This window comes from Aedes aegypti, chromosome 3, assembly GCF_002204515.2.
Source record: "Aedes aegypti strain LVP_AGWG chromosome 3, AaegL5.0 Primary Assembly, whole genome shotgun sequence".
NCBI classification, from domain to species: Eukaryota; Metazoa; Arthropoda; class Insecta; order Diptera; family Culicidae; genus Aedes; species Aedes aegypti.
Window position 1 is genome coordinate 301,441,222 of NC_035109.1, and position 27,023 is coordinate 301,468,244.

The 27,023-nt window shown below is 35.6% G+C and overlaps 1 protein-coding gene across 1 annotated transcript in view; it reads left to right on the forward strand.

Moving 5' to 3' along the window:
• The window catches only part of LOC5578673 (sodium-dependent nutrient amino acid transporter 1), a 31,838-nt gene extending 24,405 nt beyond the window's left edge, over nt 1–7,433 (forward strand). The window contains exon 4 of the mRNA XM_001657021.2: nt 6,394–7,433. Within this exon, the coding sequence (XP_001657071.2) occupies nt 6,394–6,653 (260 nt within the window). The 3' untranslated portion in view covers nt 6,654–7,433. The remainder of the gene's footprint in view (nt 1–6,393) is intronic.
• Nucleotides 7,434–27,023: the final 19,590 nt, after the last annotated feature.

The window sequence follows — 27,023 nt, forward strand, 5'->3', positions numbered from 1 at the left end:
TTGTTCAACAAACTTTGAATGGTTCGTCACCTCAAGTGTCGGCATAATCATGTTTATATCTCACAAATAATTATTTATCATGGTCTAATCGCTTATCAAAGTGAATCCTGTGACCCAACGATCCTCCCCATTAACAAATATCCCTCCCAGTAACCTTTGTGGAGATGCAGAGGCAAACACGGTCTCCAAATAGCAAAGGTTACACACTAACATTCCTTCCCTCAATCCCACCTGACTGCAAGGACGTGGCCGGCGCCGTTATTGACCCTGTATAAATAGAGGCACTGAATTATGCACACTGAAGAAGATTATGGCCAATCCCAGTCAAACTTCTAGTTGATTCTTTGTGCATTTTCACTGACTTCGGTCAATCACGGAATAGCAACCATTGATATGTGTAGTCAGTCTAAGCTAAGCTAAGCCTAATGCTAAGTTTTGGCGGTAACAGTACTGAGTGCATAAAAATTGTATAAGATTAAGGTGAAGATGCATAAAGCCAAACCTTGAATTTTCAAGATCACAAATCTAGAACATCAGACAACCGTTTGTGCTGAAAATTTAATCCATTAGCTAGTGGTTTGGCTTTGATGCATGTTCAACTTAAGTTTATTTGTTTATTTTAAAGTCACGGTTACATTACAGTCTGGCTGATCCTGGTCCAGGATCTTTTCGTAATTGAAAGTTTCTCGACTCGTCTGGGCATAACATATCATCGTACCTGCCACACGATATACCAATGCAAAACTGTCAACTTTGCCAAGAGAAGCTCTTAATTGTGGAAGAGCTGTAGAAGTGGGCTCTCTCCCAGTAGGAACATAACGCCAAGAAGAAGAAGAAGAAAGAGATGGCGTATTTCAAATTGATTTCGTTCGAGTCCTTTGAAGGTTATGCCTTGAATATATGTATATGCACACAAGAAATTGCACGCCAATAAATAGGGTCGTAACTCTTCTCCTTGACAACTTTGTTATGCATGGTTCGAACACCATGATTCAATTTTCACCTGAAAAAATCGTTTATTGGAAGCGAAGTGCCATCTTGAATTCCCAAATGATCGGTTAAAAACAATTTTCAACCTGGACTAACTTGTAGAAAAAAAATCATGCTTCCTTAATAATCAGGAACTTTAGATAATATAATTGACATGGAGGTCGCCATCTTGTTTTCTACAATATTTATACAATTATTTTCATGAAACGGAAGCCGCCATCTTTTTTTTTTAGATTCCAAAATGTTCAATTAAACGACTTTCAACCTGGACAAACTTGTAGAAACAAAAAACCAAGCTTCTAAATGATCAGGCACTTGAGCTACAATGAATTTCATTAAACGAAAATCGCCATCTTGTTTTCTAGGCTGCTATCTTGGATTCTCAAATTATCAATTGAATGCAATTTTCAATCTGGACAAATTTGTAGAAAAATTATGCTTCCCTTATGATCAGAATCTGGAGATAAATTAATTGTCATGAACCGGAAGTCGCCATCTTGGATTCTGCAATAATTTTCATGAATTGGAAAACGCCATATTTCTTTTCTGGGCCGCCACCTTGGATTCCAAGATGTTCAATTGACCGCAATTTTCAACCTGGACAAACTTGTAGAAAAAAATATGCTTCTAAATGATTATGATCTTGAGATACAATGATTTTCATGGACAAGATGTCACTATCTTGTTTTCTAGGCCGCCATCTTGGATTCCAAAAATTTTAATTGACCGCAATTTTCAATCTGAACAAATTTGTCGAAGTAATCTTCCTTTAAATGATCAGCTTCTTGAGATACAAAGGACAAGTTCCATTCAGAATGAGTCGAAAAATAAAAATAAAAATCGTGCTCGATTGTCTTCGATTTGGATTAAATTTTGCACGTGTTTTTAGTATGGTAAAATAAGTGTTTTCCATAAAAAATGGACATTTTATTCAAGTATAACTTTTGAAAATGGCCTATGAATTTTTGCATGCAACTTATTTGAAAAATTCTAACTCCGAAACTGTTGATTCTAGAGAAAAATGTTCTTTGAAGAAGTTGTAGTGAACCGTTTGAACTATAAGAAAAAAATATACACTAAAAAAATATTTTATTTTTTTTTCATAAAAAAGTCTAAAATAAAACTTTTATTTTAAAATACACAAAACTGCCCATAACTGCATATTTATAACATTCGACAAAAGTAGGCATTGAGTAAATGGGATACCAAGTTTGCATTTTACTGCAGTATGGGAGGAAACTAAAATTTCAAAAAATCATTAAGAATTCAAAAGAGCTTATTTGAGGCTGAAATTGTCTACAACTCATATCGCATATTGGGTGAATAGTCAGAAAATAATTCTGATAGAAATTTCGTTGCTACTACATCATGAGGCTCAAATATAATCTCAATGTGACTGTTATGCGGTTACAATTGCAAATGTGACAAAACAACTTGGTATTTTTTTCGAATTTTCTAGAACAATCTCACAGATTTTAGTAAGTTGATCAAAAGAATTTATCATTTGATGACTCTCCATGGTATTAACTCCAATTTGTCAAAAATGTCGAATATGACTGTTATGCAGTTAAGGGCAGAAAACCCCATTATTAATATTTTTGGGACAAAGTTTTATGATGGAGAAATTATTAATAAAAAAGTTATTCTAAGAACAACTTTTGGTCGATTTTTAAAATTTTGTTTTTATGTCAAAATAAATACGTTTTGATGATACAGTAAGCATCTTGAAATGTTTCTAAGGCATAATGATTATATGAATATCTGTGAAAGAATGAGGTAAATCCATGGACTCGTTATCAAGTTATTTCGTGACATACAAACACCATTCCATTATTATTTATATAGATTAAAAAAGGCAATTTTCATTAAATATTCGCGATTCTCCATCAAGGAAAAAGGGTAAGTGGAAAGAAATATGGTCTTAACTCTCGGAAACGTATTATTATTGATAGAGAAACGCGAATAACTAATTAAAAAGGCCTATTTTAATATTTAAATAATATTTTTTGCATTAAACTCGATATCGTTCGAAAATTTCTACTTTTAGAGAAATAATTCATATAATCATTGTGGTTTAGAATAATTTCAAGATGCTTACTGTATGATCAAAATGTATTTATTTTGATATAAAAAACAAAATTTTAAATATCGACCAAAAGTTGTTCTTAGAAAAAATTTTTTTTTTATAATTGCTCCATAATGAAACTTTGTCCCAAACATCTGTTAACTATCAAGATTCTATGGTGATAATATAAAAATATCAAAAATGAAGTTTTTTTGCAATTTAAACTTTAAGTTTTATTGTTAAATTTTTCATGAAAAATCATAAAATATGTTTTAGTGTGTATTTTTTCTTGTAGGCCAAACGGTTCACTACAACTTCTTCATAGAACATTTTTCTCTAAAATCAACAGTTTCGAAGTTAGAGTTTTCAAAATAAGTTACACGCAAAAAATTATAAGCCAGTTCAAAAGTTATTCGAGTCAAAATGATCGATTTTTCTATGGAAAACATTTATTGCATCATACCATTAACATGTGCAAAATTTACTGCAAATCGAAGATGGTCGTGTTCTGTGACTGACCGATTTGACATGGAATTCGTCAATGACATTCATGAGCCGAAAGTCGCCATCTTGTTTTCTAGGCCGCTATCTTGGATTCCAACAATTTTAATCGACTGCTATTTTCAAACTGACCAAACTTATCGAAGAAATCTTCCTTCTAAATGATCAGGAACTTGAAATACAATAATTTTCATGGGACGGAAGTCGCCATCTTGTTTTACAGACCGCCATCTTGGATTCCAAAATGTTTAATTGACATCAATTTTCAACCTGAACAAACTTATCGATGAATTCTTCCTTCTAAATGACCAGAATCTTGAGATACATTGATTTTCATGAGCCGGAAGTCGCCAGCTTGGTTTCTAGGCCGCCATCTTGGATTCCAAACTTTTCGAAGAAATCTTCCTTCTAAATGACCAGGATCTTGAAATACAATGATTTTCATGAGCCGGAAGTTGCCATCTTGTTTTCTAGGCCACCATCTTGGATTCCAAAAAAAAATATTTGACTGCAATTTTCAACCTGAATAAACTGATCGAAGAAGTCTTCCGTTTAAATGATCAGCTTCTTGAGAAACCAGCATATATCTGTAGAGTTTGTGCATATTTGTATGCTTACTAGCGCCGCCTAGCGATTAAATTCCAAAAAAATAGGCTCACTAAAGGGTAGTCCTTGAACTAGGTAACACTTTTGCTGAAGACACCGTTCTTCTATCTAGTGAAAATCACAGGAATATTTAACATTGAAGTAAAAGTAGTTTCAACAACTTCTTGGCACCTCCATCCAGCGGGCGGTGATGTGGAAGACGGCTTTGCCACCCACTTTCGTACCATTTTGTCTCAAATTCCGAACAGACTCATATTCCGAACACTCGGTTTTTGTATGATGATTTGGTTGAAATGTTTCGCTGAAATATGTCATCTAATTACCAGGAAATGGCAGTCAATTGCAATTCAATTTAAACGTCTTACAATGTATTTATATCTCGCAAGTAGTGATGATTCTCTAGTTCGAGGCTAGTAGAACTAGCTCAGATGAATTTATTTGCGAAATTATCAATTTGAATATTATTTATTTGTGCTGTTCGTAATTTGAATCAAGGTGTTCGGAATATGAGACAGAATGAACACAGTGCTCGGCATTTGAATCAAAATGTTGTTCTATACTTTCACATAAAAACAATATTAAACAAGTTTAAATATACAATTTTATCAGCAAACCTAACAGCTAACAGTTAGACTTTGTGAAGAAATGAAAATTTTCTCAAATATCAGCTAATTTGTGCCTATCGGATGCATTTGACCCGACACGAATACCCTGACGAGGATAAAGTGTCGTTAATTAATAATAATAATAATAATAATAATAATAATAAAGATGCATTTGAAGTCACTGTTGGCTTTAGGTGTTCGGAAGAAGAGTCAAAACGGTAAATAGAATGCACCGTGATACCAGATTAAAAAATGTCAAATCATCCGAATAAAATTTTCGGTGCTTCCAAATTTTATAACTCGTTTACCGTTTTGACTCATATTCCGAACACTTAAGGCCAACAGAAGCTTCAAATGCAGGTGATAGCCATGCATTAGCTGATATTTGATTTTTTTTTATTTCTTCGCAAAGTCTAACTGTTAGCTGTTGGGTTTGGTGATAAAATTGTTTATTTAAACTTGTTCAGTATTGTTTTTACCTAAAAGTATGGAACAACATTTTGATTCAAATGTCGAATACTGTGTTCATAAGGGCAATTCAAATTTCAAAAATGTTTGATAATCCAATCTTCCATATGTTTCTTACCATCCTTACTATAAAAATAGTGTTCTGTGAAATTTTCAGCTTTTTAGGTGGTAATTTAAAGGTGGCCCAAAGAAAATATAGGTTTGTATGGCAATTACTATGGAGACATTTTGAGATATGTTCCAAACACGCTAGTACTGTAATGCAAGTACAATCTTATTATTCCATAGTAAAAACTCATTCTTCAAACCTTAATGAAGGATGTTGCTAAAGAAACAAATCCCTTTTGAGCTAATTTTATTAGGGATTTTTGTAGATGTTTGCAGGGCTAAAATCCCATATTAAGCCAAATGATTTTGTTTGCTACTCATGAATATCTCTTCTTTATTGACGCTATCACCAAAATCACTTGCACAGCGAAGAAACGACGTACAACTGAAGCAACTTGTTTGTGTTTGTTGTTGATAACTATTTGGCAATCGTAACTTGATTTTAAATGAATGTTAAATGATTATATATAATCATAGTAGAAGATGAGAATTGAAATTTACATTATAACATGTAAAATTTGCTTATAATTAATGAATATAAAAAGGGTGTCCGGATATTGGTACTGTCCGGATTTTGATTGACCACGGTATTTCAGCGAAGCATTTCAACCAAATCGGCATACCACAACAGAGTGTTCGGAATATGAGTCTGTTTGGAATTTGAGACAAAACGGTATTTGAAGAGCTACTTGAGAGATGTGTTCTAACGAAATGTTCACTGCTTCATGTCCCAAATTATCAGCTAGTGAGAGAATTTTTAGAACGTCCTTAAAGTACCTTTTCCTATTTATTTTTGAAATGGTTCGTTTCCCCATACTGCATAAATCATTTTCCCATACTAAACATCAAGTCGCTTGCCAAGTAGTTAAACGATTTTTTAGAATTTTTAAATTTTGCAGGGTTTCGTTTAAGCCCATTTGTTACTGAGCGGTTTTTCAATTTCGAAAATTTGTCAAAATCGATACGGCCTTTTTGACCATACAAATAATACAAATGTAATAGAATTTACTGCAATTCCTAAATTCTTCTTTATTCCCTTTCTCTTTCCAGTCCTGGGATGGTTCATCTACGCCCTGGCCGTGCTCCCCCTTCCGTTGTGGGGCATGTACGTAGTGGCCAAGCAGCCCAAGGGTAGCATCTGGCAGAAGATCATGTCCGCCAGCCAACCGCTGCCCGAGTGGGGACCGGAGAATCTCGCGCTGAAAAAGAAATATGACGACTACATTGACGACATTCAGCACGCGGGATCCCGAAACGTCATCCAGCGGTTTTTCACCGGCCGGGAAAGATCTTACTCGGTGAATGTCTGAAGGGCTAAGCCCCGGTGCACAACGAGAGAGAGTAGCGTAACAACCAGTTTTATAGCTTATACGATATTTTATATAATTCGAGTGGAATGTCCGTCCGTTGCGATGTATTGTACAGTATAAGCGTTAATTTTAAAGGAAAAAAAGACCCGAGAACGTTGTAGTTCGTAGCTCATAACAGCTCGAGAATCGCCATCATCAAGTCGAGTCAGTATTAGTAGTTTTTAATTGATTGACCTGCGAGAGCCTAAACAAAAATGTTAATCGTCGAAGCGGAAGGTTCATCGTCTATTGTGCGGTAAAGTCTTTCTGCTTAATAATCGCGCGCATCTACATTATAAATTCGTTAGGGTCATGCTAAGTGCGCGGAAAATGACTAGTGCGATTCCTCCCCCGCTCCATGTGGTGGAAGGGACTGGGGGATCACTTGGAAGGCCACTACCGATACAGTGGCAGTCATCGCGATCATCATCATCGTTTATACAAATTGTTGCAGCTCTAGACTTTTGCCGGTTAGATTTGTTGCACACTAATCATCTCCTTCCTCGCAGCAGTTTACAAGATAACGAGGGCTGATGTGAGGCTAAATGAAGCGAGACGAGAACAGAATGACGTTAAGTGTGATACAGTTGTGTGTTTTAAGGAATGCAGGTTAGCTTATTTTTTCCTCTGCTCTGTGTTAAAGTATTGTATACCAGCTAAGATTTGTAGATTAGAGTAAGTGACGTAGGATATTTCAATCTATTCCCTTTTTATTCAATAAATATGACGTCTTTATGAGAACGGTTGTTTTTCATTGCGTGTGAAATAATCACTCAGTACAAAAAATTGAAAAAGCGTGAGTGTTTCTGTGAATTGGATTCAGTTCGGCTGTTTAGCAGTGTAGACTTCTCGAGAAAAAGCGATATTGACTTGGTTGACATACGAAATAAAAGATTTAAAAAAGAATATCAAAACTTCATTCCTGAAAATTTCGAACAATTTCAAAATTTGATGTTTACGGATCTGAAGAATAACATGCTGCTATTGGTTTGATATTACAAAAGCGTAAAATGATATTCTAGTGCTATAGTAGAAGTAACTTTTAGATATTATATTTATTTCTCTCAATAAGATCGGACTAAATTTTATTATTACGTTCTGAAGATACTTTAAGGACCCGTTCAAATCTGATATATCATATATTGGCTTAGGAACAGGGAGGCATACCCAAAATTGTTATTTTCTGAAAAAAATATGTTGTTTTAAATATTTCATGACATTATTCACTGCATTATGATTTTCAATATTTTTGGAGGATGCCCTGCTTGAAACGTCCGATGATAAGGTTTTCCATTATAATAATTCACAAAAAATGCATACATTAACTAAATTTTATCTGTTGGTTTACAAAATAAATTGCAAAATGGACAAAAGTTACATAAGGAATTTTATGAACAATAGTTAACTGGAATTTCAAGCGGAATTTGCCTTCATTTATAACAAATCTTTTCAAGAAATTTCTACCTGCATATGTTTACTTGACAGAAATTTAATTTGATTGGAAATGTTGCTTAAACTCTATACAACATTTTTCCAAGAAAACTTATGTTCTTATATTCTTAAGACATTCAAAAAACAAAATTTGGATAATTTCCAACAGATTTCAAACAAATTTTTTGAAGCCACTCTTCGATATTTCATGAAGAATTTTATTATAACAAAGTTCCTTAAGGAATATCGAATGATGGCTTCAGAACTTTTGCTACAAATCTCTTGGAAATTAGTCAGACAATATTGTGAGATTTGTTCATACTTCCAACAGGAATTTCTTCTGAAGGACAATCATTCTTTGTTTGTCTCATTTTAATCCACAAATAGATTCCGGAATATGATCTCGGATTCAACTAGTTTATCCTTTCAAAAGTTCAAAGTTTTATCTTGCATTTCCTCCAGAAAATCATTGGTTCTGTCAAATCTTATACTGAGATGTTTCGTGAAAGTTCGACTGGAAATTTTTCTGTAAATTCCTTCACATACATAATTTACTTTCTTATATATTTCCAAAGCATTGCGTCAGAAATTTTTCTGTTAATTTTTCTGGAATCTTCAGAGGAAATTGGTTGAACAACCCCACGAATAAATTGCTTTTGAAATTAGCATAGTGGTAAATGAAATTGTAGAGAAATATTTAGCCAAATATCTGAAAGGGGTTAAGGATATTCAAAAAGGATGTTGTAAGGATCCAATGACTGTGTAATGATTCCCCAAAATATAAGCCACCAATCGATAGAATCTTCTTGATCGCCAAACAGTATTAGGGCGCTTGAAACCTCCTTCCTTCTGGCTGTTTTGGTAGTGTCATTCTCAAAACACACCCAAGGCGTTCCCATAGGGGACGTTAGCCACAAGGAAGGACGTTTCAAGTAATACTGTTTCATATGGTATGCCCTCTTCAACATCTTATCCAATTTCTCTCGCCGTTCCCTTACGGTACCTATCCATCTGGTATTTATTGCTTTCTTCTCCATGCTCCCTCTTACTTCGAGTAAAATAGACCGATATGCCGATAAACAAATTCAAATATGTAAGGATCTTCCCTTAAACTTTTCTTCAGAAATAGATTTATCAATTATTGGCAGAATCAATTTTCTTGGATTGAGTTCTTTTGCAATTCCAGAGCGGAATTCCTTAAGGCTTTCTGGCACAGCTCTGAGAAATCTACAAATATTTCTAAAAAATATATTTTTGAGGATCTTGTCTTTTTTTCTGTTCATTAGAGGTTTTAATAAGCCTAAAATCATTCTCCGATAGAGAAAAGAATATTATCACTTATCTTTCATTGTCTTGACACTTTCTTGAGGAACTTTATACAGTAATACCTCGATATAACGTAACCTCTTTATAACGTAACTCGAACGTAACGTAATTTTTGCCTCGATATAACGTAACTTTTTTAGCACCCATTTATTTTTCATTTTTTTTAAATAAAAACATGATTTATGAGCTAGAATAGGGGCCCAGATAGCCGTAGCGGTAAACGCGCAGCTATTCAGCAAGACCATGCTGAGGGTCGTGGGTTCGAATCCCACCGGTCGAGGATCTTTTCGGGTTGGAAATTTTCTCGACTTCCCAGGGCATAAAGTATCTTCGTACCTGCCACACGATATACGCATGCAAAAATGGTCATTGGCATAGTAAGCTCTCAGTTAAAAACTGTGGAAGTGCTCATAAGAACACTAAGCTGAGAAGCAGGCTCTGTCCCAGTGGGGACGTAACGCCAGAAAGAAGAAGAAGAATGAGCTAGAATAAACATTTTTCAGGTTTCAAACACAAACCAATACTAAATCAAAGCAATGCAAGCGTTTACCATCACTGAATACAGTCATAATATCGAGTGAGCTATAAGCTCAATGTTAAAAACAACATTTTGTTATTGCTGTACATTTGCTTACATCATTCTTCTTTATGTTTGCTGCATTTACACTCCAACTGGATCCAAGCCTGCTACTCACTTCAATTTTCTACGAAAACTTTTATGATTTTTTATTTAGACTTTGCAGTCAAAAAGACTACATCAAACTCAGATTACACTTGTGTGTCGCCGGGTCACTTTGCTCAATATAAACTTAACGAATTCCCGTCTTAAGAATTAATTGAGGAATTTCTTCAGAATGTTCTCATTGAATTTCAACAAAAAATGGTTCAAATATTCCTCCAGGAATTTCTCCAGAATATGTCTAAGGAATTCTGGATTCTAAGCATTTTAAATTCAATGATTGTGAATTTCTCCAATAGTGTTTTTTTAATATATCTTTGAATTTTACTGTACCTTTGATCAAAAATTATACCAAGTAATTTTTCGATAGGTTGTTTTTATTACAAAAATATATCCAGGAATTCAATCAAAAAATGAGCCAGTTCCCTAGTTACCCCAGAGAATTCTCCTGGAATACTTCCGATAATTCCACCACGTATTCATTCAGAAACTTTTCCATTGAAAACCCCTCAAGGATAGTTCTTGTTTTTATTGTAGCGTTCTTTGGTTCTAGTGACTTCTTCATGAATTCTGAAAAAAAAAAAATAATGAGTTCTTGGGACATTCATTCTAAAATTCTGTCAAGAAATAACCAAAGAATTTATTTTAAGAATTTTACCACAAGCTCTTAATAGCAAAATTATTGAATTTCCATAATTGCCTGCTTAAAATGTTCATGGACTGCTCCACGTTCAATTTCTTGGGGTTTGTGCTAACGTAAGAACCTCGACACCACTTATAAGACGCGACGTGAGACAGGACACAACACTTATTGTTCTTACAACGAATAAAAGGAGTTAAAATTACCTTTTTAGTCGACCGGTTTCGGGCTCGATGTTGCCCATCTACGGGACGATGTCTATCGGACATCGTCCCGTAGATGGGCAACATCGAGCCCGAAACCGGTCGACTAAAAAGGTAATTTTAACTCCTTTTAATCGTTGTAAGAACAATAAGTGTTGTGTCCTGTCTCACGTCGCGTCTTATAAGTGGTGCTCCACGTTAGTTTGTTTAAAGGTTTCAGAAAGATCTCATTTATGAATTTATTTCAGAGATTCTCCGAGTATTCAAGGATTCCTTCAAAGATTTTTCCTGAAAAAAATTATCTAAGGGTTACTGTAATAGAGACGTAAAAATAAAAAAAATTGAAAATGAAAAGAAAAATATAGTAAAATAGACACGGAAAAAAATCGTCAAAAAATGCATATTGAACGAAATTAAGAAAAAAAAATATTTTGCTTCGATATAACGTAACCTCGATAAAACGTAACGAAAATAAAAATCGAGTTACGTTATATCGAGGTATTACTGTACAACAAACTTTTCATACACCAAAGAGAAACAATTTAAAGCATCTTAATAAAAAAAGGTAAATTGTAAGGTTTTTTGGAAAATTTTAGGATTTTGTACGTTTTTCTCTTCTTATTATTGGCATTACGTTCTCACTGGGACATACACTGCTTCTAAGCTTATATTCGATGAGCACTTCCACAGTTATTACCTGAGAACTTTCTTTGCCAATGTGGCCATTTTCGCATTCGTATATCGTCTGGCAGGTACGATGATACTATATGCCCAGGGAAGTCAATGAAATTTGCATCGCGAAATGATCCTGGACCGACCGGGAATCGAACCAGCTACACAATAATTAAGAATAGTCCCACCATAAAAGCGTCTGTAGCGTCCATGTTAGGAGCGGCTCACAATAGCGTCTGTTTCCCATGTCAGGGGCGGCTGCTCATCGTCCGAGTGCTAGAGAAGGACTCTAAGTTAAACTGCGCACTATGGTCCTACGAACATTTAGGGGGAATGGTCCTCCGGAAATCTAGGGGATTGGTGTTAGGCCCTGCAAGCCAACCGTATAAACACAAAAGCACAGGAACATCAACGACCAGAACAATCGACAAAGACCACAGCGACGGAAAAGGACTAGCGATTGGAAACTTGGAACGTGGAACTGCAAATCTCCTAACTTCATCGGAAGTACTCGCATACTTCCGATGTACTGAAGGTTCGTGGTTTCGGAATATGGCTATTCGATGCACCTATTTCCTGCCATATGCCTTCCGTATTGGTACACCTAGAGATCACCTCAGCAGACAGAATCGCGAATCAACCACGTTTTGATCGATGGACGGCGCTTCTCCGACATAACTGACGTCAGAACTATCGTGCCGATCACTACCTGGTGATGTTGAAACTGCGCCCAAAACTATCCGTCATCAACGATGCACGGTACCGACGCCCACCTCGATACCATCTAGCGCGGCTGAAACAACTGGATATCGTCAAAGCGTATGCGCAGCACTTGAGGCTGCGTTGCCGGATGAGAGCGAGGACTGCTAGAGGACAGTCAAACCAGCCATTAACGATGCTGCCGGAAGCATTGTCGAATATGTGGATCGGAGATCAAGAAACGATTGGTTCGACGAGGAGTGCCAGGAGGTTTTGGAGGAGAAGAATGCAGCGCGTACTGCAAGCGGAAACAGCAAACCCGGCTATTCCAAGACAAAAAAGTGCCACCTCGGACAGGTGGAATACCAAGAGATTGAGTTGCTGTACCGTTCTCAAGAAACGCGGAAGTTCTATCAGAAGCAAAGGCTTCGTGCCGCGAGCTGAGATGTGCCCAGATAAGGATGGGAGGGTCTTGACAGACGGACGCAAGGTGATCGAAAGGCGGAAGCAGCACTATGATGAAGACCTGAATGGCGCAGAGAACACAGGCACAGAAGGTTAGGACAGCAAAGTCGATGGCAACGTCAGCACAGCGGACAGTAAAAGCCAACCAGCCCCACGGTGCCACCTATAGCAAATTGGTTCGTGGAAAGATTTCAAACAGGTTTCATCAACGGTCGCTCGACAGCGGACTAGATCTTTTCTGTGCGACAATTCATCCAGAAATACCGTGAGTACCAGGTCCCTACGCACCATCTTTTCATCGATGGCGGTATACGACAGTATTGACCGTGTTGAGCTATAGAAGATCGTGGACGAGAACAGCTTTCCCGGGAAGCTCACAAGATTGATTAGAGCAACGATGGACGGTGTGCAAAACTGCGTGAAGATCCCGGGCGAACACTTCAATTCATGACAGGGCGATGGACTTTCATGACTGCAGTTCAATATTGCGCTTGAAGGTGTCATTCGGAGAGCCGGACTTAACAGTCGAGGCACGATTTTCATGAGATCCGTTTGCTTTTTTTTATCTTTATTAATGAGATTTTTAGCCCTGGGCTAGTTTATCTCGGGACCAACGGCTTTACTTCCCTTCCGAAGGAAGTCGTCACAACAATTTGTTGTCAGTGACTTTCTCGGGGATGGGATTCGATTCCAGGTCCTCGGCGTGAGAGGCGTGTGTTCTAACCACTACACCAGGTCCGTTTGCTGCGCCGACGACATGGATATTATTGAGAGAAAATTTGAAACGGTGGCAGATTTGTTCACCCGCCTGAAAAGTGAAGCAACAAGAGTCGGACTGGTGGTGAACGCTTCGAAAACAAAGTACCGTAATCTGGGGTAACATTTATCAGCGGGGTAACATTGATCGGTATGATCCTTCTCGTAAAAAGTTCAAATCATCATTTATTGATTAAATATTTTCAAAGCATGAATGGTCCCTCTCTTTATTACATTCATACGCTAATAAAAATTGAGGTTTTTGCAAAAAAGTTCCGCAAATGGTATGATCAAGGAAAATTCGAATCGCCGAAAACGATTCCGTTGTCAAATCAATCATAAGTTTATTCAATTAGACAACATTAACAAAGTACTATTAAGAATGCAGAATTTCCTTAGGAAACTGCCTACCTTTAGGCGTATTGCGCGGTTCAAAGTGATTTTATTTTTGAAATAACTCAAAAAGTAAATGACTTGTAAGAGTTTGGTCTTCATATTCGGCTTCAGGGGCCATGATTTAAGTTAGCAACGGCATTTGAAATATTACCGAACGTTGTTTACATAGGTGATCAATGTTACCCCATATCAGCTAAATCAAAACATCAGTTAAAACATTTTTTTAAACATACTTAAATCTTTTGAAAACCAAAATACAGTATAAAGTCACAAGTGGTGAGTGCCAGTACTTGTTTTAAAAATATAAAACTTGCGACATTTGCATTTTCAAATGAAAAATTTAAGAAATATCCCAAAAACTGATCAATGTTACCCCAGATTACGGTACTACCTTTCATTAAAGCCTATAAAGGTCCTGTGAAGTTTCGGCCAGATTTGGCGAGTTGCCACTACACTACAGGTATCGCGGTAATAACATCATCGATAAAAACATAAATCTACCCAACTGCCCGCAGTTCCGGCCCAACGAGATATAGGGTGAATTATGTATTTTGGACAGGCTAAGGATATGTCTGGAAACGGCGATCGATTAACTGCATTAGATTCTAATATGTTATAACGTAATGTTACTTATATGCTTAATGTCCCATTGTACTTTGAGTTTCTGGGGAGAAAAAGCTTACAAACTATAGTATTAGCTTCCAAAATAGCGTTTTTGGCGGCCTGTCTGTTATACATTCCGGACACCGAATAAACATTTTGGACACCCTCATGTGAATATAATTTGGACAGGGGCGTTATCCCAATATCCATATAATGGTTTCTTAAAAAGACGATCACATCATAAAATTTTAAGAGTTTTCAAGTGACTTATGCATTTTTTCGCTTACTGGATGTGTATATTAGTGATAATCAATAATTTCATTTAATGCAAGCAAATATCATCAGATTCACGAAAAACGCCTGCAAGTATGCATGCATGGGACATTCCAGTGTGTTTCATCAGATGGCCAAATTATATTAACTGAACAAAAACCATAATCTATTTTGGACATCACCAGATTTATGCCTTATATACTAATTTTAAGATTTTAGATGAACTTAGCTTAAATTTTATACATATTTTATCATGTTGCCACTTTTAAACTTTTTATGAATGCCAATCCTGAGCGCTATTATTGCATTTAATGTATGTTCTTGAAATGTACATCCTCTTGCATTCGTAGGTTTCACAGCTGTTCTGTTGATACAACTTACATTTTGATATTTTTGAAGCCAATTTGTAATTGTTATGAAAATGATCATCATTAATAAGTAGCTTAGTGTATTAATAATGCAATACATGATTTCCCCTACACATATCCCTCACCATATCATTGTAAATGAGCATAGAACGACTAGCCTGTCCAAATTATATGCATGTCCAAGTTATATACGTTACCCTATTGGGTCATAATGAAATGAAAGCATTAGATAAGTGGAAAACGGCTCTGGACGTTGAATTTTCATTAGAATCGAAGAGAAATGATATGTATTGATATTTTTTCCTTAAAGTGAATTACCTTTGTTTACATTTGCCTCAGTCGAAAAATTTAAAAATCAGCTTTTTCCTATGAACAATTGCTGAGAAATTGCCGTGGGAAGAAGATACTATCCAATGAAGGCATAGACCCTCCCCTTCCAGTTGGTGCTAAAACTGGAATTTTCAATCTGGGGGTCTAGAATATACTTTTTGTTTTTTTTTGTGATTTCCTCAACAAATTTCTAGGAAATATTTTTTTGTAATGCTTACCCACTAAAATTTAAAATTTTGAACTTAAAACTTTTTTGCACGTTACGCATCCCCCGTGCAAAAACGGAATCAGGTGTGTATGGAAATATGATCCCCGATAGATCATCTCCGTTAAGGGAATCAAGAATCTTCATATGAAAATAGGTTCACAGTATTTTATACTCCAAACGAAACACAGCGGACACATTTTCATTTTTGAACAGAAAAACTGCTTTTGAAGTTTCGATAATTACGATAATTGCTATGACGGATTTTTGAACGTTCAAACCCCAAAGGGAAGCGGAGTTTTAAGCTTTTATTCGGTGCCTATTTTTGAGATTAGATTATATTCTTCTACTTCAAACACCGTGGCATATTTACGATTGAGGCAATAATTCTTGCAAAATGCGTATAATTTTATGAGCGTCGACCACTTTTATCGACTTGTCTGAATCAATGTTCCGGTTGCTTTGGATGAAACCATGCCAAAAAATTAAACCATTTATCACAGCGCTTGAAGACTTAATTTGAACAAACGATCATGTTTGAAGTGATACCAGACACAGCGGTGCGACACCGACGCTCATTAATTACTATGCACGGCGGTATTTTTCCAACCCTGGTCGGGAATGTTTTAGTGCTATTCGTGCTCTAGTAGTACCGTGAATTGGGCCAATTTATGGATTGAATTTGATAGAAAAGATTGACGGACTGGTTGAAATTTAGTGATAACATCGAGCCTAGCATACGTCTCGCACTACCAATGGTACACCATGTTACGGTAGTTCAATTATAAGCCTCTGCCACACGACAATTTTTTCTTTTCATTGCAACTTTATATATGTTTCGGATACAGCTTTTTCATGTCAGGTATCATTGACCTGTGATGCGGAACTAAACTCAGATTGACAAATCTTCCGCAACCTGACTTCTACTTAGGAATGCATTTTGTTTGACAAACCACGCGGAACGATTTCGGGTGACGTGAAACACCCATAAAACTCACCAGGTAATTACAATCAGCTGGCGCTGATGAACTTCATGTTCGCACGGAACATAGGTAGCAATCAACCTTCACTCACATCAGTAAGGTAATCAGCGTTCAAAGTCGAGAGGGGGCGTGTGTTGAGAAACAACGTGTCAAAACAAAACCGAATAATAAATGTCACTCCTACAGAATAGGCATTTAATAATCATGACCAAAATTTGTGAGAAATCGACTCTACTCACGTTGACAATACACTTGAATTGAGAGACACGTTTTTGTTTTGCTACACTCGACAACCTCGTGATTTAACTGTTTTACGTGTAGGCACCTCCTGTCGCCGTTAATTTCTTTCCCATTACGGACGAGAATGGAAATTGAAATGGACGAAATTGCGTTTGCCAATATTTGCTCGTTCGCACCTGGTAAGCTGGTAACAGTAGCCGCCGCCGGAATGGAAGGCAGTCTGGTGGTCTGCTGTTCTGTCACGCAAGGTTGGCTCGAACCGGACTAACCACCGGCTGCTGCACCTCAAGAAGAAGGAAACCAACCGGATCCGCGTGTTAACTCGATGCCGGTAAGCTGGGTCTAGCTGATAGCTACAAGTTCCTTGTACTTGATAGTGAACTTGATATTGAATAAATAATGCACATTGTAAATCAATGGTTGATCAATACACTGAAACGATGCAATTTGCCGGTCAGTCAAGAAAAATGATTTTGTCAAACCTTATAGTGAACCAATGTGAATGCTCTGCCTCTCATTCAATCGCAAATGAAATGTTTGTTTTGAAATTTGGCTGCTCTTTACGTCATTAAGTTCTGTTCTAACATATGTAAACGATCGTCAAATTCTGTCTTTCTGCATTGACGCAAATTCAAAATCATTATACACCCGATGGTTTCTCTTACTGACGGGTTCCCTATATTTTGGGATTTATAGCTAAATACAAACCTGTCAGTTACAACTGGCGCCAGATGTTTTGTATATTTGTCCATGGCAAAGTATTCAGAAATATGTTGGAAGCAAGAGAAGCTGAAATGCAAATAAAAGTGAGAGGTTAGGGACCAGTATCTCGACCGCATACTTTTAGTACGAAATATAGTGTATTTCTTTCATAACCGGAAATTTTTCTCCCCAAAATATGGATTCGAGGCTCCTCTGCTTGTCGCAAGCTGACTTGAATGTTTTTTTTTTTTCAAACAAGTGAGTCAGCAACAAGCGGGGCGCCGCAAATCCATAATTTGGGAAGCCCGGGATTAGCATATTTCATTTTATTCGAAGCTGAAAGCTAGGAAAATGTGTTAGAGGAATCCGATTTATCTCTAACACCATACATTATATCCAACGATGGAAGTAATGCATTTTATTTATAGAAAATTAGAATGAACTCCTCATATTCACTCGGACATCTTCACTAATAGAAAGAAAAACGAATCCGCAAATTTTCCTCTAACACTTTCAGCTTCAGAATTTGCCACTTCGCTTTGGAACATGATGATGACTGTCGTTTGACACGAGGTCCATCCGCAATTTAGTTCGCTATGGGTTGATCACTAATACACGCAAATAAAACCGTTCCAGAAAATGCGCGCAATCAGTCACGAACTCTGGAACAGGGGGAATTTCGGTTTACGAATATACACCATGAATATAAATCACGGCATCGGGAACTATGTTCCTCGAACCATTCGTAACGCCTGCAAAAGTGATCACTGGTAGGAAGAAAATCAAGGATCCGTGATTATCGTTCTAGTATACGAGAACAGTGTTCTTGGAACCAGCAACACAGTTCATGGTGATGTTTCGGATACCATGATTTTATTATACACATTGGAAACATTTTATGACCGGCTTTCCGTTAATGAATTATTTAAGAAGTTCTTGCTGATGCAATTGTATTTATTCACAATGTATTGTGAAGCTACACAATTCAAAGGAAACACGACAAGGCAGCATAAAATAACTATTTTAGGAGTCGAAAGCTACGCCCGCTAATTTGGAGGAATACACAATTTTTCAGCAACATACGAGTACATTTTGAGCGATACGCAGTATTTTTGCACGTATAGCATCAAGAAAAACTAGTTACTTACTTGATAATTCACGCAGAAAACAGTCTCAAATGAAAATTTCGCTGAAAATCTAAAACAAAAATGCATAGTTTGCATGCCTTTATTCCGGACCGCCATTCCTTTGTTGACTATCGTATATTTGTTCCTGCGCATGCGTTATCATTTTTGACAGCGTGCGTGAACAAAGTTCTCGTTATCAGGAACCAAATCGTGAAAATGGTTCAACGGGTTCTGGATATCGTGATTTGAGAGTCATGATACCGAACGCGTTACTAAACAAACATGCTAATGGAAGAAGCAAGAAATGTGTTCTTGGATTACTGATTAGGTTCATATAAACGAGATGCAAAAATTCACACTTTTGGGAACCAAGTCATAAAATTCAGCAAGCAATGCGTTCCGTTTACCGTGACTTTTTGTTCACGATTATGAGAACGGATTTGTTTGCGTGTAATTTCGAAATTTGGAACACGGAAATCGACAGCAAGCTCATCGATTTCAAATCGACCAACTTGAACATGATTATCATGACACAAGATAATCATAAGTTAAACACACTGAATCCGTGTTGGGTGATGATCCATAGCACCCATAGGTTGACGCAAATGAATTTGAAATGGAAAGCTTTAGGAACTTAGGAACTTCCGTGCATAAGTTTGGGTTTACCCCCTAAGAAACATACAAAAGTGTTCAGTCCATACATCTGTGATTATATGTCCAATTGAAACTCTCTAAGCCTCATTCGAAAGGCAAAGAGTTATTCTTCTAATTTCCTTAGCATTGGATCGACCAAATTTTTAAAACAAGGTGTCATTAGAACCGTAATCTTATATTCTATGAAGGGTGCTCACGAATTTTTTGCGGAAAAATCTGAAAACTATTCAAAATTAATGAAACAGTCATTCAAGTCAACATGCAAAAGTTTGGGTTCACCTGAACTTACTTAAAACACGAAAAAACTGTGGAATCTCGAACGCGCCATATTTGCGTTTGAAAAAGCTATGAATGATTAAAATCGGTTGAAGAATGGCAGAGATATTGCCAAAAATGACCTCAGGTGAACCCAAACTTTTGCACGATTTGCATCATACTGAGGGGTGAACCCAAACATTTGCACGATTTCTCTATATACCTCAAACTTTGAAAATTCATATCTCCTGAACAAAACACTCAACTGACCAATGGAGAGTGGTCCGATTGACGAAAAGCTTCTTCTGACTGGAAAGAAAAGGATGGTTTACTGTGTTACACTTACAATGCGTGTAAATTACTGCCGCCGTTAGCGCACGGTTATGAGGCCCACAATAGAACACATTTTCCTATGGGAAGCGTGCGGGTGGTCATCGGTTTTTCAGTTCTGTCGACTAAACGGTAAAAGATACCACTTTGGCGTCTATGGACGAAAGTTAGAGTATGGATTGATGAAACAAAAAATATTTTTTTGAAAATTTTTCATGATACAGACTATTTTTCCGACAATGTTCTCCTTGATGAAAAATTTTCTGAGAAATGTTTTTCTTTTTATATTTTTAATAGATTGCTGAGAAAATTTCCTTTCGATTTCACAAAAAAACTTTTGTTCTACAATTTTCAAAGTTTGAGGTATATAGAGAAATCGTTAAAATTCATTTAGAGTTTTCCGGGAAAATAGGCCACTATACACACTAAGCTCTTACGGTGAATTTCACCGTAATCTCAACAGCTGGACAGTTCGGTGAAATAAAACACCGTAACTTCGTCGGAATTTAACGGATACCGGTGATTTTTTTACCGAATACTGTAAAAATTTATTTTACCGAACTGTTCAGCTGTGTAGATTTCACAGGAATCCGTGAAATAATTTAAGTGTGTATTTTTTTTGAATTTCACTTTTGGTCATGTATCCACGAGCTCTACCTCTGGTGAAAATTTCATGCAAATCGGAGAACCTCCGGCCCAAACCTGTCCGATAATTTAAAAAAATGCCCTTTTATCACTTTGAAATGCAAGCTGAAAAGTCATCATTGTTGCCAAAACGAATGACGGGCTTCTTAGCCTTAAACGATCAACTGAAATCATCAGCAATCCAAGCATGCAAACTATCAATCATGTTCGCGTGCGTTCCAAGAAACATCATCAATCTACTGACGAAGTTGCTCACACTTGAAACCGACGACTTGCCGCGAATCAAAACAGAAAAGCAAAGTTAAACGCGAATCATTTGCGTCATTGCCTACCTCACCGTGCATGTTTCTATCAAAGACGCCACCATGTCTCAGCTGTGAGCACTTGAGCTGCGATTCCGATTGAAATGCCGCTCGAACGAGGGAATGGTTCCTATGCAGTGAACATATGACGAACTGAAAGCTACTCTAGCTGCGTTAAAAAATTCGTTAAAATATTTAACTAACCAAATTCAGCAACTGGAATTGGTCTGATATTTAGATAGATTAGAAAAAATCGATTTCAAGATTGGCTTTCAACGCTGTGTGGATTTGTTTGAACGTGTTGATTAGATTCATAAAATGTTCTCGCCAAATCGTTAGAAAGCTTTTGCGATTGAATCCAGTAGAGCTTTGATAGAGCTTTCGCAATGCGAATTAATCACCTTGTGCATGAAACGTTGTGCCAAATAAAAGAGGAAATTGGAATAAGTTTTTATCGTAGAAAATAAGAACGCCACAGGTGTTTTATTTGGCAAATAAAAGAGCTGCGTGTTCTTATTTTCTACGATTTGTCGGTTTAAAATGAGTAAACAGCTTTTTCAGTTATGATATTTGCTCTATTTTTACTTGCGCTTTAACCGTGATACTAATATAGTTTGTAAAGTGAATTACAGTCAAATTTAATTCGTTGCATTATCTTAAGGTGGGCTTCGTTTCAATTGGGCTCCCGTAAGGTGGGCTATAGCCCGCTTAAAACGAAGACAAGCGTCATTTTTTTTAAATAAATCTCGATTTTTCAATGTTTCTCTGAATTTCTCTGGTATTCGATATTTTGACAACTGATAATTTAGCCAGATTAATGGAAATCGTTCACTAGGTGGGCTACCGGTTAAGTGCAACGATCGAAAATTATTGTAGGTACTTTAACTAAAACATTTTTTGTTCATTGTTTGTCCCTGTTGTTTGAGCATCTTCAATTTGACGTAGATTTTTCATAGAAGCTTACTTGCAATGATCAATTTCTCTTCATCGTTGTTCTCTTCGCATGATTACAGAATACTGCTTCACTTTTCGAAACAAAATATTTTTGTGTTTTGGTCGCCAACTGTTTCTTCGTAAGCAAGAAGCATTGCGGATTCATTTATTTTGTTGAAGTTTTAAGCGAAAGAGAGGATCGATTAAGAGAAATCGATCTAGTCAGGTAAGCCCTTATGAAGCAACAGTGTCAAAGTAACTTGCGGACGAATTTTATCTACTATAGTGCATCTTATGGTCAAAAGTGTAGTTGGAACAGTTTTGATATATATATATATATATATATATATATATATATATATATATATATATATATATATATATATGTATATATATATATATATATATATATATATATATATATATATATATATATATATATATATATATATATATATATATATATATATATATATATATATATATATATATATATGTTCGATTTCCTGCATACAAACTTGATGCTCGTTTGAACTACTTCCTTCTACTCGGAACTATTTAAATTATTGCGCTCAAACTTTTTAAATTGTCTTCCCATTAAAATGCTTTACCGCGGTGAATCGATATCCGGAAGGTACCAAAATTCGGACACTTTAATGTTATTCGCTAATTAAAGGGAAAATTATGAAATAATGCGGTAAAATTTAATGATAACTTTCACATTCAACTGTAGTGATCATTTCACAATCATTCGTAATCTACAGTTGTGTTCAGAATAATAGTAGTGAAAGCCGATTTCCATACAAAATGCTCAACTTTGGCATGCTGTAACTTTGTTTCCATATGAGCAATCGGCATGAAATTTTGGCAGTGAACTACAAATATGCTCAATTTCATTATCACAAAATTTGAAAATTTTCACACTACCGGCTAAAAAATTAAGCACCAGGTGAAATCGCTCAAAATAATAGTAGTTTTTCTTTTGTAAATTTTTGTTCAGCAACAATTTATTAAAAAACTGTATTGTCTATACATTTAAAGCTTGGGTGGAAATGGTTGAAACGATGTGTAAAGAAAAATTCAAAAACTCAAAATACAGCAGATATTTAAATTAATAAAACTACTATTATTTTGAGCGATTTCACCTGGTGCTTAACTTTTTAGCCGATAGTGTGAAAATTTTCAAATTTTGTGATAATGAAATTGAGCATATTTGTAGTTCACTGCCAAAATTTCATGCCGATTGCTCATATGGAAACAAAGTTACAGCATGCCAAAGTTGAGCATTTTGTATGAAAATCGGCTTTCACTACTATTATTCTGAACACAACTGTAGTTACCATTGCCTGATAATTAATGATAATAAAAAAATGCTGCTGCCAGACGTAGTTTCTCTGCAGTGTGATTCATTTTACAACGAGCGGCTACGAACCAGCCGTTTAGTTGCCAATAATTGGCTTAAATTGCAATATTCAGAAAGTGCTTTGAACATAATAGAGGAACCAATTAAAGATTAAGTATTCTGAAGCACTGTCATTGTAAATAACCACTTGAATATGCGTGAAACGAATTTAAAGAGACTGTTCGGGATTACGTACAAATGCTGTAAAATGACTCACACTGCAGAGAAATTATAACACGGTACATAGTCGGTTCTGTAAAAATACTTACAAGGATTTCTACATACTTTAATCCTCACAGGGATTTAAGGAGAAGTTCTTCTAGCACTTCGTGGCATTCCTTTAAAGGATGTGTTCCTTGAGGAATGTCTTAAACAACTTAGAATGGAATTTATTTGGCTTTTATTTTATTGATTCTTACTGGAACTCCTTCAGGATTCCTTCAAATACTCAAAGAATATTTGCAGGAATATATTTGAATTAATTCTTCAAAATTCTTCCAAATTCATTCAAGAATATTTGACAGAATTCCCAGAAAATCATTTCAATATTTTAGATTCTTCAGAAGAAATCTTATTAAAGCAATCCGTGCACTATTATCGCAGAAATTTTAATGCAAAGTCTTAAAATAATCGCTGGAGGAATGGTGAGAAAAGTTTTTGGAAGAGTTTGTGAGTTATTCCCTATGGAAATTCATAAAAAAAAATTTTCACGACAAGCACATATCTTGATAAAAAAAGTTATCATAAATTTTAGAAAACTGTCTAACGGGATCTATAGATATTCTTGTAAGGAATTCTTGAGGAGAATTCCAAAGTATATATTGGTATATCTCAAACAATTAAATTAAAAGGACTCTTTGACTTCAAATTCATTCCCATAAATCTTTATGGCTGATTTAAACACACATCGAATCGAAGGCCAATGAAAAAAACGATAAATGGCTTTGTTTATCAAAGATTTTCTTTAGAATTTTACTTAAATAATTGCCTCATGAGAAACTTCCTAACGTCTATACCAAAAATCTCCTTTGAAGGATTTATCGAGAATTTTCATCAGATCTCGCTGAGAACGATTTCTATTAATATAAAGCTTGAAAATTACAATGAATTGTTCTCTTGCATGGTATCAAGGATTTCTCAAGATTTTTTTGTAATTACTTACATTAAAACTACTGCGAATTTTGTCATGGCCAAGAATTATTGATGAATAATAAGCAGGATTTTTTTTAACTGAGAGTATGTCCATAAATTTTAACAGGAAGTTCTGCAGACATCTTTTTAAGATTTTTATGTTATTTTTTTCTAGATGTTTTACTTTACGCTTTGGAAAACATACGCTTTGTTAAATAATATTTAGAGGAATCTCCAGGATTTTAAAAATTTTCCTCCTACACCCTTTCAACAATCACTAAATAATTACTTCTTCTTAAAACAATAGCTCTTAGAAATGATTTATCTAAGATGTTCAAGATATTTAGAAAACCACTTTTAAAAAGCTAAATAATTATAATAACAATTTAGCTTTTTTATAGTGGTTTTAAAAATATCTTAGATATCTTAGATAAATCATTTCTAAGAGCTTTTGTTTCAAGAAATAATTTTCACGGTGTTCATTTGAACACCACAAATCACGAATTCGTCAATCAGTACCAAGATTTTTTTAATGCTACCAGAAATTGAAAAAAATAACGATTTCTTCTAGAACTATTTTAAGAAATGTTTCTAGGAGACGTCAAAAAAAATCTTTAGGAACGCCTTCAAGTATTTATCTAAGAATTTTGTTTTAAATAACTCAAGACATTACTCTAGATATTTCTCCAAAGATTCTTCCTAGAGTTCACGTAGTTCCCATATGTATTACTTTAAACAGTTTTGAAAAGTTCCTAGAAGGTTCAGTTTTGAAAAGTTCCTGCAAGGGTTCCTCAAATATTAATAAACTTTTTGGATACGTCTTCATTATTCTACAGACGTCCCTTGTTGGATTATATAGGAGCTACTCAAGGTTATTTTGAGGAATTATTTTGTTAAAATTACTCGAGGATAATTCTAGAGGAATATTCTAAAGATCGTTAAATCTTTTGACTATTCATAAAAGTTTTCTTTATGATTCCCAAGAGAAAAACAAAAAAAAAATCGCAACAAACTCTTTAAGAAATTCGTTAAATAGCTTTGAAAGTAATTCATAGAAAATAGAGTAAGCTATAAGACATTTTCTCAAAAAAAAAAACAAGGCCGGTAGGAATAAATATCAAAGGAACGCAAGTACGAATATCCAGGAAAAATAAAAGAAAGCATTGCAATCTTTAAAAAAAAAAAATCATGAGGTAATTCACAATAAATTGAAATAACGCTTGAAACACTTGAGCACTTGTTAAAAGAATTGTTTGAATAATTCTTTGAAAAGCTAGTGGGATAAAAATTTAAAAAGTTCAAAAATATTCCTCTTTCTGGCGTTACGTCCCCACTGGGACAGAGCCTGCTTTTCAGCTTAGTGTTCTTATGAGCACTTCCACAATTATTGACCGAGAGCTTACTATGCCAATGACCTTTTTTGCATGCGTATATCGTGTGGTAGGTACGATGATACTTTATGCCCTGGGAAGTCGAGAAAATTTCCAACCCGAATAGATCCTCGACCGGTGGCATTCGAATCCACGACCCTCAGCTTGGTCTTGCTGAATAGCTGCGCGTTTACCGCTACGGCTATCTGGGCCGTAGAATAAAGAATAAAGGGATCTTTAATAGGATTTTAAGTGTTATCTATGGAATCTCTGATTGCATTTTATCAGGAACTTTCAGAGTTTAATGGAAGAAGAAAGAAATCTTTGAATATATTTTGAAATAATTAAAAAAAAAAACAGAACAATATTTGAAGTTTACTGTAGCATTTTTTATCAATCCTTGAAGTAACTATTGTATGTACTTCTGGAGTATTTTTTTTTTTAGAATATGGGAAAAATTATCCCAGTTTTTTTTTAATAATGAAACCTTGGTGGATTTTTTTTAAATATTTGTCAAAAAAAATATGAATTTCCTTAAGAAAGCACTAGGAGAAATCCTAGAGAACATCATGAACAACATTCCCTGGAGATTGTTTGAGTCAAATCGTGTAGAATATAATTAAAATAAGTAGATGAAAAAACTGAATAGGGGACGGACCTGGTGTAGTGGTTAGAACACTCGCCTCTCACGCCGAGGACCTGGGTTCGAATCCCATCCCCGACATAGTCACTTATGACGTAAAAAGTTATAGTGACGACTTCCTTCGGAAGGGAAGTAAAGCCGTTGGTCCCGAGATGAACTAGCCTAGGGCTAAAAATCTCGTTAATAAAGTCAAACCAACCAACCAACCAAAAAACTGAATTTAGTACTATATTCGGTTTTTTCATCTACTTATAGGTATTCTACTAAACAGCTCGAAGATTTATTATAATTAAAATATCAAGAAAACTGAGGAAAAATTCTATGATAAATCTTCGCTAGAATTTACAAATATTGGTAAATTTGGTTCTTGAAGGGATTTGAAAAATGTTCAAATGTCATTCTGGAGAATCTTCTAGAGGTGTTCCGGGAGGTGTTCTTAAAAAAAATCTCTTAATAAATTTCTAGAGAAATAATTGGAGAAATTCATGGAAAAATCTTGAAGGAATACTTGTGATATTTGTTTAGGAATCCAGAGAGAAACTTGTCTGAATAATTCGGCAGCATTTCT